Raw genomic sequence first — 17,953 nt, 5'->3', positions numbered from 1 at the left:
TTTCTTTCTTTCTTTCTTTCTTTCTTTCTTTCTTTCTTTCTTTCTTTCTTTCTTTCTTTCTTTCTTTCTTTCTTTCTTTCCCCAATGTGCTCTTCCTCACAGGTTTCCACTCTGCTGGGTATGAATGACAACATTTATTCAGGTCCTGCCACCCTGACCCAGTCATGGTCACTCCCTCTAAGGGTATTCTCTTTCTCAGCTATGTGCGTAGTGGTTCACATTTCTTCCCCTTTTCCTGCTCTTCTCCATGATGATGGTTAGTTTGATGGGGGAAGAGGAAGGTTGAGAAGGGGCTTAGATCCTAAGACAAGTCCTTGTACTGTCCTCTGATTCTTCCAGTGTCTACAGCATATACCTCATTCTACTTGGCTACTACCTTGTGAGTTCTATAGCTAATACTCTTGGCTAAAGAATGGGGAGTCTGGTCCTCTTCATGCAGCTGAGGGACCTACAAGGCCTGGTGATTCTGCCCGAAGCCTGGGCCCCCACCTTGGCCCTCACTAACTGGGCCTTTGCATCTCTGCCCTCAACTGTAGGGCCACATTGTTCTTGATGGACAGCAAGTTTGCCAGCTACCCTCTCTATCCCTCCTCAGGGCCTGGGAACTTCTTGGTATCCTTTGTGGCCCACAACAGCCAAAGAAACCTATGAGGCCAAATTCAGTCCCTCCTCTGTCCAACCACACACCACAACCACTTTTGTTCTGGTTTGGCTTCCCCCATACTGGGGAAGTCTGGAAGTTGCTCTCCCAGAGTTCCAGATGGCAAGAAACATCTGTCTCTGACCTCAACCTCCTTACCATGCTGGCCTCATTCCAAAGTGTGGCCTGAAAGACGACTGCAAACACTCATCTCCAGGCAAACACTCACTTCTCACAACTGCTCTGCTCCAGCAGGAGAGGCAGTCTTCTCACATTACTTACATCACAAGCCATGCTACCCCACTACTTTGAGATTCATGGGTGACCAATCGCTGCTTTATTCCACCATCTCCTTCCCTGGTCAGTAAGCCTCACAGTTCAGCCTTGAGGCTGCAGAGTCAAAAAAACAATTTTAAAAGAGAAAATTAAAAAGAATTTAGGATTTGCCAAGCATCATCCCCTATTATATTTAGTTGTGTTTACATGTTGTTAATTGATAAATCTGTATACAGTTTTGTCCTCAAATACTAGTTTCTTTTTGTCAAAGTTCCAAGTTCCAGAAACCAAACATACCTGAGCCAAGTGAAATCAACCAGTGATCCTGTAACTCTGAAATAACTATGGAATAACTATGAAGTACCCATTATTAGCCCACTTACCACTATGCATACTGTCAAAATACTAATGCAATAAAAAGAAAGATGACTTCCAGATATAGAAACCAGAAAGACAGTTAATGGTGACTCATTAATGAAAATAAAGAATATAAGAAGAGCTTCCTTGACAAGGACAGGGCAAGAATTATGTGCATGATTTTAGACAGAGCAAGTTCAAATTACCATAGGGAAATCAAAGTCCACCTTGAGATTTCTTAGAAGTACTTGAAGATTATTAAGCTGGAAAGTAACAGCATAAGTTTGCATTTTTCAAAAAATTTCACTTCTAGATATCTGTACTTCTAAAACAAGAACCCAGAAGATTCTGGTAAGGGAACTTCAACCAACCACTCTTCTGAGACTTCTGGTTCTGAAGAGTAGGCTTAATCTTAAGAGTGGATAAGAAAAGAAGGGATAGACTGAGAAGTGGAGAGGGTAGAGGACAGACCCCTGAGGAATATCAGCATTGCATGATAGACAAGGGAGAGGAGCTGGCAAAAGAGAAGCAGAAGATGAGGAAATGTTGTACCACAAAAGTCAAAGGAACAGAGAGCTTTAAAGCATAAGAATGGCCAGTCCAGGTAGATGCCCCTATGGGACAAAGATCAGGGCCAAGAAGTGTCCACCAAATTTAGCAATAAGGAGGTCTTCCGTGGAGTAATGAAGGCCAAGGGCAAACGGCAATAGGCTGAGCATAACCGTGTAGTAAGGGAAGAAAGCTGGTACAGACTGCAAAAAAAGTGTGGCTGACAAAGGCAAGCGCAATAAGAGAAACCCAAAGTGGAGAGATCAAGGAGCTGGATGTTCAATAAAGCAAAGAAAGGGGATATTGAGAGTAAGAGGATGAGGTAACCCGAAGACTTGGAAATCGTGATCAGACAGTAGGATATTGACATTTGCAAAGATGAAGCCATTACAGGTGTTAGAATGACACTAGGACAGTGGGCTAGATGGGATTAAGATAAATATTCATAGAACTGATGGAATCAAGAAAGAGTGAGGTGGGGTGGTACTTCAGAGAACACTGAAATCAGTAAAGGAAAGGCTGGAGTTAGAGTGGGGAGAGAGAGAGAAGACAGTGTCTAAAGTCTTGGGTGAGTGCAGACAGTCAACAGTGCCGGTAAACAGAAGGGGCGAAGGTGGCATAGCCAGATCTTGTCAACTTCAAAAGAACAAGGGATTGTCTTGAGTCTTTCCTTAAACGAAGTGCTGTAATGCAATCAAGGGGGCCCTAAGTACTTCCATGTGACTGTAAACAGATCTGAGCCACAGGAATTCTTATTACTGTAAAGGGATCGCCAGACTTACATCACTCCCATTGAACTTCACACACAGCCCCAGAACCACTCCGTAGAGAAACTGTTCCTCTTTCTTTATAAAAGAGCTTGTTTGAAAGTGTTGTAATGAAAACAGCATGGAAGCCACAGTGAAGAGAGCTAGAATCTGATGCTGCCCCACCCCTGACTGTGTGACCTTGGGAGTGTCACCTCCCCTTCCTGGACAGCATTTTCCTCATCTATATTTCTTTATTCATCTATTAATGCATAATTCCCACTCTCTGTTGAAGCCTAATAGTGGTGGGCACCATCCTAGACGTTGAGAACATAGCAGCAAGCAGGACACACCCCAAACCAAGGGGCTGCCATTTGACAATTCTAATTCCCTCCAGCGGGTGGGTGGGTGTGTTTTAAGTGAAAGCACTACAATTTCAGCGTAGTGGCGTACGATCCGTGGATCTTTCCGGATTCAGTCAGAAACAGATACAGAATGAGATGGCAGCTCCTACGTGGGATCCCTGGACACTGAGGGAGTCCATGAAATTTCTAATAATAAACTTCCAGAAAACTGCTTGCATCACTTTAAGAGATCCAGATGGAAATTATGCCCAACACATTTACATCACTTCAGTAAAAATAAGTGTTTCTGCCTGATGGTCACACATTCTAATGTACACATGTGCGTAGCTCTGCCTTAAAAACAGGAGAAACTATTATTACTGTGCAATAAATATAATTTAGAGCCACAAAGTTCCCAAGCAAATTGAAACCAAAGGGAAATTAAAAAAAAAAAAAAATTTTTTTTAAGGCTCCTGAGCGGAGAAAACTTTGAGAGCCCTCAGCAGAGTGGATAACTCTGGCATCAGAATTTGAAGACATGTTTGTTCAAATCCCACTTCTGCCGCTTTGTCCGCATAGTCTTGGCTGTATTTCTCTGCACCTCATCTGTAAAGCTAAACCAGAAGCCTACCTTTTACGGAGCTGAGAGGGTTTAGTGAGAAACTTTATAGTTTCATGTTGTTTAACGTGACATAATTAAAACAATAACAGCAACAGACCTGATGTGTGGTGTGAAGAGCCGGAGACGTGGAGGCAGGCACACCAAGTTCAAATGCCAGTTTCTGAGCAACTGCAGATGGGTGATGCTGGGCAAATGATGTAATCTCAGGGCACTTCCGTTTCCTCAACTGTACAATGGATTATTTTGAGGATTAAATGAGACTTTATATATATGTGTGTGTATATGTATATATATATATGTATATATTAGCTACAATATATGTCTATTAGCTTGACACATTATAAAAGTTTGATAAATGTTTATCCTTTCTTTTCTTTGAAAGCCATTACATATTAAATAAAAATGTTATTCTTTTCACTTCTCTAGTCTAGCATGCTTCACTTCCCCTAGATATAATTGAAGTATAAACTTCATTTAAAAACATGTCAGATACATAATAGATGTTAAGGGCAAAGAGGAGTTAAAAGCATTACAAAAATGTAATGTATATTATATTTTACATGTCACTAACATATAATATATAATTAATATATTGTTGTTATATTCTACTGCTCCCATTCCTTTGCTACATTACATTTAGCCTGAACCATGGGGATAAAATAAATAGAACTTCTACAGAGCAATTCAGCATTTAACCAGCCAGCTAAGGAATTCCCCTTCTCCCCGCTCCCACCCGGGGTGGGGGGGTAAAGGACACTCAGTCAGTCTCCAAGGACAGAGGTGATTTTCAATGTTCATTCACATCTAATTATCAAGTCAAGTATCGCAAAGTCTAACCAATGAGCATTAAGTCTAACTAGCATAAAGCATCATCTTATCTTGCCTGCTTCCAAGTCCTTCTTTCTGATAAGTACCCTGGCAGGGTCCAGAGAGGCCACGTAAGACTCTTCAGCATTGCTCCATCATGCTTGACAAATTCCTACTCTATCTGGATGCAGCCCACTTGTCATTAGCTAAGACTCGCAAGAAGTGTCTTGGGCATAGATTTCATCATTGGCATAGAGATGAGGGTTGCTGCCCACATTCGAATCACCGCATTACTTGGCAGTTCTGCACTGTCTGCAGGTTGACAACAAACTCAGGTACCAATGAAATTAGCCCCATGAGAGATCTCAAACTCTCCACGTGAAAAGGAAAGAAAGGCAAGAAAGCCTGTGGAGAATAAATAACTTTTACTCTAAGGAGGACCATTAGTGGAAAGGTAAGGTGGTGCTGGAAAAACTAGCTGTCTGTTATCCCCCAACCCCACCCTCTGTTTTTTATCAGACTGTGTATGTGCTAATGCTTGAAAATTGCCTCTTTGTAATTAATAAGTATTGATGAAGGCCCCTTAAGTCCTGTGTCCGCAGACATTTTTTCAAAAACTTAATGAAATACTGCTTCTCAAGCTGGTCATTCTAAATCCCGACCCTGGCCATGCATTTGAATGACCCAGCAAGCTTTAAAAAAATACGGATGCAGGGTCCCATCCCAGATCAATTAAATTAGAATCCAGTGGGGGGTGGGCCGACATCAATGGCTTTGCACAGGTTCCGGGTCATTCTATCGTACAACCAGTGTTTTAAGAGCAACCGTGACACCCACATTCTCTGGCACTTCGAAAACACCTTACCCCTTCCACCAGTCCCAGAGAAAGTGAAAATATGCAGGGGAGGGGGTCCTTTAGGATGGACTGGAGCAAATTGCTCCATCTCAGGATCTATCTTGCTGACAGGTGCACTTCTGAGATAAGGAGAACGTATCCTCCTGTGGGATGTCATACACGCCTTAAGGAGTTTACCTAGATTCTTCAGAATGATCCACCGAGTCTATAAAGACAGCCAGCTTTGTAACTGCATTTTGCACTTGGCGGCACCCGTGCGTCAATAATCCACACGGCGCAGTCTCAGATGGCCACATCGGTCCCTGCCTCCTTTCCAGTCACCACAGTTCTTTGACTAATTTCTTTTACTAATTTATGCCTCTCTGAGAACCATCCCCAGGCCCATTTTCCCCCAAATTGCACACTCTCTCATCCTTCCACCCAGAGTCTCCCCAGATGAGAAACACTGGAGTTCTCTTTTGTTTTTTTGTTTTTTTTTTGTTTTCAACGCTCCCACTAATCTTAGTCAATTCAGCACTCACGGGCTGGGTGCCCGAATATGCTCATCAATATGAGAAAACAGTAGGCCAAGAATTACGACATGACTCTCCTTTGATTGGACTTTGGCTCCCAGGAAGCCCAGTTTGACAAAAATCCTGACCAAAAACAAGCAATAATTGTCCCCCCAGTTCTCTGGCCCCTTGCAGATAAACGCCTTGCGGGACCTATCGGCCATACACTGCGGAGCCGTCTTAGCCAGAGCAGATGTCTGCGGGCCAGAGGTTTGCCTTGGCTCTGTGCATTATAGAAATCAGTGTCCTGACCGCTGGGCCCACTCCTAGGTGAGTCGCTTTTCTGTTTGTCTCTGGAATTTCACTGCCGGCTTTGATATTTCAAGGTCTACTTCTTAGCAGGAAAGCAGGTAAAAAAAAAAAAAAAAAAAAAAATGTCAACCCACATTGAGATAGATAGCCTCAAAGTTTGAAAAAAGGGGAGGAAAAGTGCAGGGGTGTGTCTCTGAGAGTTCTCTAAGGAAACCTGTGGCCGTTTCCAGCAATTTCTTTTAGACAAGGCATTCAAATGTTAAGGCCAAGATAGTCTTTCAATACTTGGAATTATGAAACAAAGCTGGTTTTCACCAGGGTATGATTGATAAACCTGAGTATATCAGTATCTCACATGCGAAAACTTTAAAAGAAAGAAAATTAGTCTCTCCCTCATTCTGCCTCCATTGTCTACCACTCTTGACAATTGGCTACCTTACCTTTGTGCCCCCGTGTCACGCGAAGGTTAGGCATTTTGCTTCTCCTCCTTGACATCCCAAGCTGTGTCCAGAGGCACACATTTTGACCTCAGGCTTAGGGTTGTAGTTCTTCCTTTCAAGAAGAATCACCATCCTGTGGACCTGTCAGCCATGCTTCCTGCAAAGACTGACTTTCTCTCCTTTTGTTCTGACCCTAATTGGGAACAGGAAGCTCATACCAAGCCGAGCCAGGAAACAAATCACGCAGGTACTATGTGCTTACTGAACACCTATGCTGTACCCAGAATTGCTGGAGAACACGTACACCGTCCAATACAGAATGATCCAATTTGGGGACAGCATTGAACTATTTCGGGTTTTGACAGCGTAGCTGGGGGACAATATCTGCCCAGACGCTTACCCTCTGCCCAGACATCACTGCAACCTGCAGCCATTTCCACTTGGTCATCTGACTCTTGGTTTAACCAAATTCTGTTTTGGAATCTGATGGCCGCGGCAAGCAATCTTCCTTAGCCCCTCGGCTGCAGCGGGGGCCCCCGCAGCTCCCGGGCCCCACTGGGCAGGTGGTTCGCTCACAGGGCCGCGCCGTCCAGTAGGGGCTCACGGAGCTGCTGCACAGACCAGCACGGGTTCGGCTAAAGGCTGCACCAGGCTTTCCTTCGTGCCCTCACTTCCTCTACCCCCGAGAGCTAAAAAGCCTTGTTCCATTCAGAAAACATTTTCACTTACCGGGCATCTGGCACAAGGGGGATTTGGGAAGGCAGTTACTGAAAGTTGCTTTAGCCTTCTGGTACTTACCCTGACCCTTTCTTAAGTTAAAAAAATAATTTAAACAACCCACATTCCTGGATTGAGACTCCCGCTGATCAAAAATGAGAGGCTGCAGGGAAGGCTGCAACCACTTTGAAGTTTGTGCCCCCGGGTCCCGGCCACACTCAGCTGTTGCAGGGAGGACCACAAAGGCCCCTTGGTCGGCCCCCCAGCTCTAAGCAGCTGCACTGCTGAGCCGGATTTGGGTTGGAGCGCTCTCACCGCCAAGGCCCTTAGGAGTTTGTTAGGGTTACCCTGCTCGAACACTCGGTGCTCTGCCCCTTGATAGAGGGTGAGATCAAAACAGAGTGTTCAGATCCGTCATGAAGTGAGACACACAGTTCAACCAGAGACCTGGAGTTTGCAAATGATTTTTTTAAATACAGATTTGATCAGAATGGCACACTCCTCTGGAGCGAGGCTTCCCAAACTCAGCTCCAGGCGCCATTACTAACGAACGAACCATGTAAGTTTGGGCAGGTTACTCAACCTTTCTGTTCCTTGGTTCCCTCATCTGTAGGATGGCAGTTGCATTCATTTCCTAGTACCACAAACCAGGCGGCTTCCAACAACAGAAATCTATTATCTCACGATTCTGGAGGCTGGAAGTCTGAAATCAAGGTGTCTGCAGGGCTGTGCTCCCTCTGAGACCCTGGGTAGGATTCTTCCTAGTTTCTGCCGGTGGCCAGCAATCTTTGGCATCCTGGGCTCATAGCCACCTCATTCCAGCGCCTGCCTCTGGCACCACAGGGCTATCTTCGATCATCTTTCCTCTGTGCATGTTTGTCAGGTTCCAAATTTTCTCTTTTTATAAGGACACCAATCATATTGGATTAGGGCCCACACTAATGAACTCACTTTAACTTGATTTGCTCTGTAAAGACCCTCTTTCCAAATAAGGTCACATTCTGAGGTACAGGGGTTAGAACTTCAACTTTCTGGGGGGTGGGGTGGGGGGACACAATTCACCCCATAACAGTGACAACAACAGCACCTATCTAATAAGGGTCTCTGTGACAGTTAAATTATTATATATATGTTGTATTTACAACATCTGTGCCTGGCACAAAACTCAGTATATGTGAAATATTCTTTAAAATAATAACTTGCTATTGCTTTGATAGGCTCTCTGGTTGAGGAAAGGAAGGGATAGAATTATAGCTAGCCTTCAGGGGCTATCACCTGGCTGCACATACTTAACCTGGAGCCACAGTGACCATGAGCTATTGCTACCGGAGAATCATTGGGGATGGATAAACATAAGAGGGCCCATGAGGACAGGTCATAAGCAGGGCATCATCTCTTAGGTCTCTCAAAGTGGAGTAGAAATGTTAAAACCAGTGTGTTAGTATAGTCATAGCTCTTCTTAACACAGGCCCTGGAACTGGGTGGCCTGAGTTTGATTCCAGGGTCCATAGTTTATTAGCTTTGTGACACTAGGCAAAGTCCTTGATTTCTCTAAATCTGTCCCTCACCTGCAAACTGAGAATAAAACTGTGACTTGCTATGTGAAATTCCTGATAATTCATGCCATGTCCTTAGCACAGTGAAGGGGCAGCTTTGAGGGCTCCATGGGCACAGCTATCATTATATTTTTTTTTTAATTTGTAAATAACAACATATTGAACCCACGGTTCAAAGGTCAAAAAATATAACAAGGTATACATTGAGAAGTCTTGATTTCCCCACCCATAACTTTTCATGAGATTTACGTTTTTACATATAAAGTACTTAGAATCCTACCCCTCTTGCCCTACCCTATTCCCAGAGGCAGCCACCTTCATTAGCTTTCTGTGCATCCTTCCAGAATGTTTTAGTGCAGATTAAAGCATAGAGTCATATGTAATCTTACACTTCCCCTTTCTTTTACATACTATCTTGTACTTTGTTTTTTCCTTTTTTCTTTACAATATATCCTGGAAACCTTGCCACATCAATTTAGAAGGAACTTCCTAATTCTCCTCACAACTGATTAATTTCCCATTGTGTGGATAGGCAGTCCAGTTAATCTATCTTTGATTGATGAAAACTTAGGTTGTTTCCAATCTTTTGTACTATAAACAATGTTGCAATGGATATTTTTAGTCCTATATCATTTTGCAAGTAGATAGTTATACCTGAGGACTAATTCCCAGAAGTGATGTAAAGGAGTCAAAAGGAAATCACCTTTGTCACTTTGCTAAAATGGTCCCGTGGCCCCAGGAGGTTTGTACCACTTTGTACTTTCCCCAGCAGAGTGTGAGAGTGCTTATTTAACCCACAGCCTTGCCAACAACTCTGGGCCAACTTTTTGATATTTGCCAGTCTCATAGGTAAAAAAATGGTATCTTCAAATAGTTTTAATTTCCCTCTCTCTCTTTTTATTATTTTTTAATTGAAGTATAATTGATATACAACATCCTATTAGTTTCAGGTGTACATCATGATGATTCAATGTTTTTATGCGTTATGAAATGATTCCCACAATAACGTTGCATATCTTTTTATCTGTTTAAAGGCCATGTGTATGTTTTCCTTTGTGACTGTCCATGTCCTTTACTCTTTTTCCCGTTGAGCTTCTTGTCTTTCTCTTATGGATTTCTATGACCACTTTATAAACTAGTCCTTTGTCTCTGGTATGAATTACAAACATCTCCCCCAATCTGTCATTCATCTTTTGAATGTATAGGTGGTGTGGTTTTGGTGTAGTTATAATCTTCATATTTATCTTGTTCTTCAGTTTTCAAATAGTTAAGAAGGAGCACTAAACTGGGAGTTAGAAGTCCCAAGAGTGGCTAGGTAGGTGGCCCTTGGAGAGAAACTGCCTGGGTTTGAATCCCAACCTGGCCACCAAGTGCCCTCTGCTGTGTAACCTGAGGAAAATTACTCACCATCTCTGTGGCTCAGTTCATTATCTTTAAAGTGTGATAATACTAGTCATAGATATCTCATAGAGCTGATGTAAAAATTAAGTAAGGTTATAAGAATAAACGCTTCGAAGAGTTCCTGATGTAGACTAAACACTCCCAAATGTTAGCAATTATCATTCCACTTATTTGAGTTAAATTTATCTCAACAATCTGGGAAAGTACCCAAACATCTGTTAATGGAAAAGCTAGGCTTAATTATTAAATTGAATATATCCAAAATGTCAGTTTTTGCTCCTTCTTTGGTGGTATACACCTGTGTTTTTAATATTCACATTCAATACAAGTTAACAGATAATTTATTCGTCAACTACTATTGGACATGGATGGTCATTTGTTTATTCATCCAGGTAGTACAGCAAATATTTATTGAGTTTGCAACACGGGCCAGACATTGCATCAAGAACTGCAGCTTAATACTGAACGTGTTACAAGGGTCTCTGCCCTCACTGGGCTTACAGTCTACTAAGGAATATAAACAACGGGGCCAGTGGCGCAATGGATAACGCGCCTGACTACGGATCAGAAGATTCTAGGAATATAAACAAATACACAGCGACTGAAACTCAGCCAATGTCTCCGAGTGAAGCCCATGATGCTAAGGGAGATATGTTCCTGTGACTGTCACCATTTCACTCGTGCACAGGCTTCCTCTGTTCCAGCCTCTGCAAGGACTTTGCTCCTGTAACTCTGCCCCTCCCTCCTGCATCACCAATAGCTCCCTTTGTATGCAATCATTCCCATCAGCCTACAGACATGTTGTAACATTTCCGTTAAATGTTGGCTCATCCTCAGCCTTACTCCAGACACACACTCACGTCCAGCCTCATGGAGCGACATAGCACTTACATTCTGACAACTCTCAATTTTATATCTATGGTGCACCCTGCTTCCCTGAACACAATGTCTAATTACTTAAGTCAGCAGCTCTTGAAAATCTAACAGGCATCCCAAACTTAACATGTCCAAAACATACCCGTTGATTTCTCTACCTACCTCACCCAACCTACACCACTACTCACAGAGTTACTCAGGTAATAACTGGGGAATCACAGGTGACTTCTCTATTTGCATCCTTCCCATGGGCAATCTAACGGCACGTCTGGAATCTTTTTGTCAATTAAAGGAATATTGTTAATATTCCTTTAAAATATATCCCAAATCTGCCCACTGCCTGCTATCTCCACTGTGACTATTCTAGCCCAAATCACTATCATTTCTGGCCTGTATCCATCCTGCCCACACCCCACTAATCAGTTTTCCATCTAACAACGAGAGACATTTTTAAATCTTTTGAAAACATAACTCTGGGTGTTACTCCTGTTCTCATACTCCTCTAAGAATTTCCATCAAGCTCAGAATCAAATGCAAACTCCTCACCACAGCCTACAAAGAAGGAGCTGCACCCTACCTGTTTATCCAGGCATGTCTGCCACCCTCTTTTTGCTCACTCTGCTCTGTCACCGTACTTCTGTGTCTCCGACATACTGTCTCAGGGCCTTTGCACTTACTTTCCCCTAGTATAGAACACTCGTTTTCCAGATACTCACATAGCTTCTCTCTGAATTCATCCAAGTATCTAATCAAGTATCACCTTCTGTTCTGGTCACTTTTGCTATGTAACAAACCATCCCAAGACAGTAGCTTAAAACAATACCAATTATTTTACTGATTCATGAGTCCAAGGGTTGACTGGGCTCAGTGAAGGTGTTCCCATGGGTCTCCTACATGGATGTAGTCAGATGGTGGCTGGGCCTGGGATTCTTATCATGGCTTCTTCACTCGTGTCTGTCATTTGCGCTGGGAAGACCCAAACTGCTAGGGGCTGGAACAATTGATTTTCCTTGAGAATCTGTCTCTCTATCTCTCTCTTTCTCTCTGTCCTCCATGTGGTAGACTCAGGGTAGTCAGTTTTATACATAGTGGGAAAAGGCTCGCAGAGCACATGTCTTGAGATAAACCAGCAGAATTTGCATGGCCTTCTCGAACCTTTAAGTGATCCAGGCTCACTTCTACTGCATTCTGCTCATCAAGGTGTTAAGAAAGACACTAACGGCTTCAAGTGGAGGGCACATAGACCCCGTCTTTGATGGGAAGAATGACCAAAAAAATTGTGAACACATTTTTACATCACCACACCTCCTCTGAGAGGGTTCTTTGACTACCCTATATAAGAAAGCTCCTTCCCCTACCCCAGCCCTAGAGCCCTCTCTATCCTCTTATCCTGCTTTATTTTCCTTTACAGTTCATATGTCTTCACTGATATTGCATGTTATAGTTGCTGGATACTCATTTATTGTGTATCTCACCCACTAGAATGTAGGCTCCATGGTGGTAAGGACATTGTTTTGTAGCCCCAGCCACTAGAACCATTCCTGACACAGAGCAGGCCCTCCATAAAGGTCGTTGAATATTGCCTCATTGGGAGCACATGAAAGAAGCTCCTAAATAATACTTGGAAAATCAGGAAAGGTCCTGAAAAAAAGGAGTGTTGGACACTGCTGTTATATTATCTTTTCGTCTTGATGAATTGCATGAACTAAGCCAATTGGCAGATCTGTGGGTTAAGAATGCAGTCCTAATTAGCTTATATTTCTCCACTCAAAGGAGCCACATTGTCTTATTTATTGACAAAAAGATTCCTTCCTACGGCAGGTGTTTTTTCGCCTGGGTCTGCCACAATGTGTCCTGGAGAGTGAGCTGCTCCTGAGGTTTCCTTTTACTAAAGCTGGAAACTTGTCATGGCCCGGAGATGGAAGCAGGCATACATCAAGGGCCCTTCATTTAATGCATTCCTGGCCCAGAGTTAGACCTCCTGTCGTGTTGATATACATCACTTTGATCTGGGAAGTGACTTTCAAGCTGAGATTGAAACACTTAGAGATACGTTTTACTTGATAAACACATTTCATCTAGGAATCCAGAAAGTGCTTTACAAATACTTCTCCACTCAGCCTAATAACTCAGCAGGGTGAAAGGCAGGTGGTAAGCATGGTGCATACACAGTCTTTGAGCCACAAAACATTATCTGCCTAGTGAGTCAGAGGAGCTCAGGAAGGAGCAGTGGGCTCAGAAGGAGCTATCCAAGATCACTTATCTTCTTTCTTAATATTTATGTAGTACATTCGTTTCAGTTACACATTCCTTTTGCATAATCTACTATTTCCTCCTGATAATTCCCCAGAGTCCTGCTTATTTTGCCTCCAAGTAACCAGGTATCTTGTGCAATGAAGAGAAAACAGCCAGATGCTCACACTTTTCAGTTTATTTTTGCCTAATTTGACATCATTTAGGTTTAAGCTTAAAATAGATCCAGGCAAGAACCAAGTTATCCAACTGATGTGCTTTACCTAGAATGGCTCTATTAAGAAAGAAGGAAAGAAGGAAAGAAAGAAAGAAAAAAGAAAGAAAGAAAGAAAGGAGGGAAGAAGGAAGGAAGGAAAGGAAGAGAGAAAGCAAGAAAGAAAGAAGGAGAAAATTTTTGTTAACTTACTGTATTTCAAAATGTCTAAAAAGTCATAAGACTATTATATCCAAAAAGTGTTGACTATGACCTTTTAGGATTTGATTGGTGATGGGAAGGGGAGGCAGCGTAGGGAACAGGGCAAAATTGCAGTGAACTAGGAGTGGAGAGAAGTAGATTCCGAATCCAGTTTTGCCACTAACTGTCCAACTTTGGATAAGTAGTGTAGTTCTGGTTTTAGTTTCTCATCTGTAAAAGAGAACTAATAACGCCTACAAAATGAAGTCTCAGTGGTAGAATAAAAGATTAATGAGAAAATGAGATTTGAAAATTGTCTAGTAAAACTAGTAGACAAATAGAAGAAACTGCTTAATTAAAAAAATTTTATTGAATGTTGTGAGCTGAATTGTGTCCCCTCCCCCCCATTCATATGTTGAAGTCCTAACCCCCAATATCTCAGAATATGACTGTATCTGGAGGTAGGGTCTTTAAAGAGGCAATTAAGTTAATATGGGGTCATTATGGTGGGCTCTGACCCAATACGACTTATAAGAAGAGTCCTTATAAGAAGAGTAAATTTGTACAGAGCTGTAGAGAGGAAAGATCATCTGAAGATGGCCATCTACAAGCCAAGGAGAGAAGCCTCACAAGAAACCAACCCTGCAGACCCCTTGATCTCAGACTTCTAGCCTTCAGAACTATGAGAAGATAAATTTCTGTTGTTTCAGCCACATGGTCTGTGGGATCTGGTTATGACAGAACTAGTAAGCCAACAAATACACTGCGCCTGATATCTAGAGGGCTGTAAGTCTCACTCCCAGGGCAAGGATGTGATAGAGGACTTTCCTAGAGGGTCATTCCAGGGATGAATCCAAATCGTGGTCTAGGAGGGCAATAAAAGATCAAAGCCAGAGCTCTCTACTAAGTCCAGAGTGTGAGTCAAATCTGTAAGTAAGAAACGGAGTTCTTTAGTTAGAAGCTGAGAAAGAAGGGAATCAGTGTGTACATAATTAATGCGGTGCTATTACTTATGTAAAGGATGTTAGAGAACAGTCTATGGGCGATGCCAATATCTTTGGAGCAGGATCCCGGTCCTTGTGTGTGAAAGAGATGAACAGCCTTTCTCATCAGCCCCCATCACTGGCTGGGTTCTAGGCTTGCCCACTCCTCACTCTGGAGTGTTTACAGTGGATTTTACCTTCCATAATGATCCTTCATTCTGTACTTCACCCTCTGAACTGGTTATTCACTGAAGCTGTTCTCAGTGGCAGGTGGGAAGGTTAAAAGTATCATGTCACTGATCTATAGGGTGAATTTTTTAGAACCAAGGGAGTAATCTCTTTGGGGGAGATGCTAAAACAAAATGCTAACCTGACCATCTAAGTAAGTGATAAATACAAAAAAGATAGACAGGAGCGGATAATCTAGTTGAAGGCAACAGGACTAATACTGGAGAAACAAAGATACTGAAAAGATCCATAGAGACATTAATAAATAGAGCCTAGAGTAATTCCCAAAACTAATGATAAACCAGCTCAGTGATATTTTCAAGTTAGTGGTAGCTTCAAGTTTGGGCTATATTGATATAATGAGCACCCCCAAGCTACTTGAATTGTACCCTTTCAGATTTCATGAATATGCTCTGATGCAGTGTTTCTCAACAGTGCATGAACATGAGAATCACTTGGGGTACTTTTTAAAAACATTTGGTGCCTGGAGCCCATCCTCAGAAAGCCTGATTTAATTGTTTTGGAGTGACAATCACAATTATACAAATTCCTATTTTTAATATCTGAGGATTATGACATGCAGTGTATGGAGACCCACTGCTATAGATCATAAAGGTGCATCTGCCATTGCTTCTTGATGAGGCCCAGTAGTTCCAGAGGAGATCGGAGTTTTATGGAAAAGTTCTAGCAGAGAATTTCTCAGCCCTGTAGTTTCAGATTCACGCTAATACTCAGGCTTCCAGGAAAGCAGGTTCACCAAAGAGTTTTGGCAGCCTTTTTAATATAGGTTTAACCTGTCCTTTTAAAAGATGGATGCTTATCAGACCCCCTGATTTTCTGGATGGCGTAGGATGTCTCCAGTCTGAAAGTCTGCCTTACTGACAGACAAATCGTGCACAAGTAGAATGTGGGTGGTTCACTAGGAGATTGTAACCTAGAAAAATATAGACCTAGATCTGCCCAAGAAAACATGATCAAGAACTTCCTGCCCCTTCTTGCACGTAGTTATTCATTTGTGTTCAGAAAACATTTACTGAGCACCTACTCTGTTCCAAGAACTTGATATGCAAGCTGCACAGGTTTAGAAGTGTCCCAGCTCACTGATGTTGTTATTTAGAATATAAGCTCTTTTAGTTTAGGGATCATAGTTTTTGCTTTATTTTGTTTTGTTGTTTTGCACACCATTATATCCCACATGCCTAGCAAATAGAGACAATTAATAAATATTTGATGAATGAATAAATGAATGGAGGCATGAGTGAGTGAATTAATTAAATGAAATATACGATTGCCAAGGTGCTTATGACCTAAGGAAGAACAAGATTCTATAAGAATATGTACAGAGAAAAATAAATTACACAAGGAGTTTAGGGAATGTTCACGCGGGAAAAAAAGCCATTATGCCCAAGACGAGATCGCTGTAGTAAATCGGAAATAGAAGGCTGAAAAGCCTGAAGACATGAGAAAAAGTAGCTTATCTTGGGAATTTCAATTCAATGTGGTTAAAGCTTCGATGGAGAAAGTGAGGTTGAAGAATTAGGAAGGAGATAGGCCATGTAGAGCTCTCTAGACCATGTTCAGTTTCTCATTGCAGCTGTGACAAATTACCACAAATCAGTGACTTAAAACAATATAAATGTATTATCTTATCTTACAGTTCTACAGGTCAGAAGTCTGAGGTGGGTCTCACTGGACCAAAACCAAAGTGCCCCCAGGGCTGCATTCCTTTCCAGAGGCTCTAGGGGAGAATCCATTTTCTTGGTTCTTGCAGCTTCGGAGGCTGCCTGCCTTCCTTGGTTCATGGCTTCCTTCCACCTTCACAACGAGCAACAGCCAGTGGGGTCCCTTCTACTGCTTTGAATTTCTCCTACCTCTTCTGTCTTCACATCTCCCGGAACCACTCTTCTGCTTTTGGGAGCTCACATGTTTGGAATGAGTCTACCCAGATTATACAGAATAATCTTTCTTAGTCACATCTGCAAAACCCTTTCTGCCATGTAAGGTAAAATACTAACAGATTCTAGGGATTAGGATGTGGACATCTTGGGGAGTCGTTCTGCCGGCCGCACCATATTAGAAAATTCGGACTTTATCATAAGAGTGATAGGAAGCTTACAGAAACGTTTTCAGGAGGGGAATGGTACAATCAAATCTGCATTTTTAAAAGATCCTGTATATGATTTATGGAAACTGGATTAGCAAGAAATTATTGTCATCCAGGAGAGATGTAATTTTAGTGTAGAACAGAGAAGTGTCTGGCAGAGATGAAGGACGGATGAATTTGAGAATCATTTATGAGACTAAACAACAGATTTTACTGGTTGATTAGCTACAGGCGATGAGTGTGAGGGACGCAGGATAAGACAGTCAGCACCCAAGCCTCTGGCCAGGTCAACTGCATAAATGAAAGTGCTGTTCACCCAGACAGTAAGTACAGGGAGAGGTACAGCTTTGAGAGGAGAGGAAAAATAATGAATTTGTTTGGGGAATACATTGAGTTCAATGGACCATAACGAAATCCAAGTGCAGATGTCCAGTTGGGAGTTATATTCAAGAGCTTAAAATTGAGGAGAGATGTCTGGACTGCAGACTTATCTCTGAGTGTCATTAGCATATGCAAACCAAAGCCCTGGGAAAGTATAGAGAGGAAAAAGAAAAAGATTCAAGGAGAGGGCCTTGAGGGAAAACAGCATTCCAGAGACTATCTAAGGAGGAGGAGTCTACATGGGCGAGTAGGAGAACTGAAAGAAGAGAAAGAAGAAATGGTAGGAGTTTAGTGTCATTCAGTTCAAGGGAAGAGAGTGTTTTAAACAGCAAGAATGGCCAGTTGCATTGACCCCTGTGAGGAAGTCAATAAGAGAAGCACTGAAAGGACCAAGTGAGCCACAAGGCAGTTATCATTGACTTTGGCCAGAGCAGTGTCCCTGGGGCAGGAGGGCTGAGCTCTGATTGGGGAGTGAGGGACAAAAGACAGGGTGCAAACTACTCTTCCAAGAAAGTTGGCTAAAAGGATGAGAGAATTTAAGAGGTACCTAAAGGGGCATGGCGGGTTGAAGGAGGAGATGAAACTCTTTTTTTTTTTTTAATGAAAGAAAAACATAAATT

The 17,953-nt window shown here is 42.4% G+C and overlaps 1 protein-coding gene across 1 annotated transcript in view; it reads left to right on the top strand.

The window, feature by feature from the left end:
* Nucleotides 1-5,785: 5,785 nt before the first annotated feature.
* C9 (complement C9) overlaps nt 5,786-17,953 on the top strand; it is a 53,935-nt gene continuing 41,767 nt past the window's right edge. The window contains exon 1 of the mRNA XM_032415326.1: nt 5,786-6,018. Within this exon, the coding sequence (XP_032271217.1) occupies nt 5,942-6,018 (77 nt within the window). The 5' untranslated portion in view covers nt 5,786-5,941. The remainder of the gene's footprint in view (nt 6,019-17,953) is intronic.

The sequence above is a fragment of the Phoca vitulina genome, unplaced genomic scaffold (genome assembly GCF_004348235.1).
Source record: "Phoca vitulina isolate PV1807 unplaced genomic scaffold, GSC_HSeal_1.0 scaffold17, whole genome shotgun sequence".
Taxonomy (NCBI): domain Eukaryota; kingdom Metazoa; phylum Chordata; class Mammalia; order Carnivora; family Phocidae; genus Phoca; species Phoca vitulina.
The sequence above is the reverse complement of the archived record's forward strand: the minus strand, read 5'-3'. Positions and strand labels throughout refer to the sequence as shown.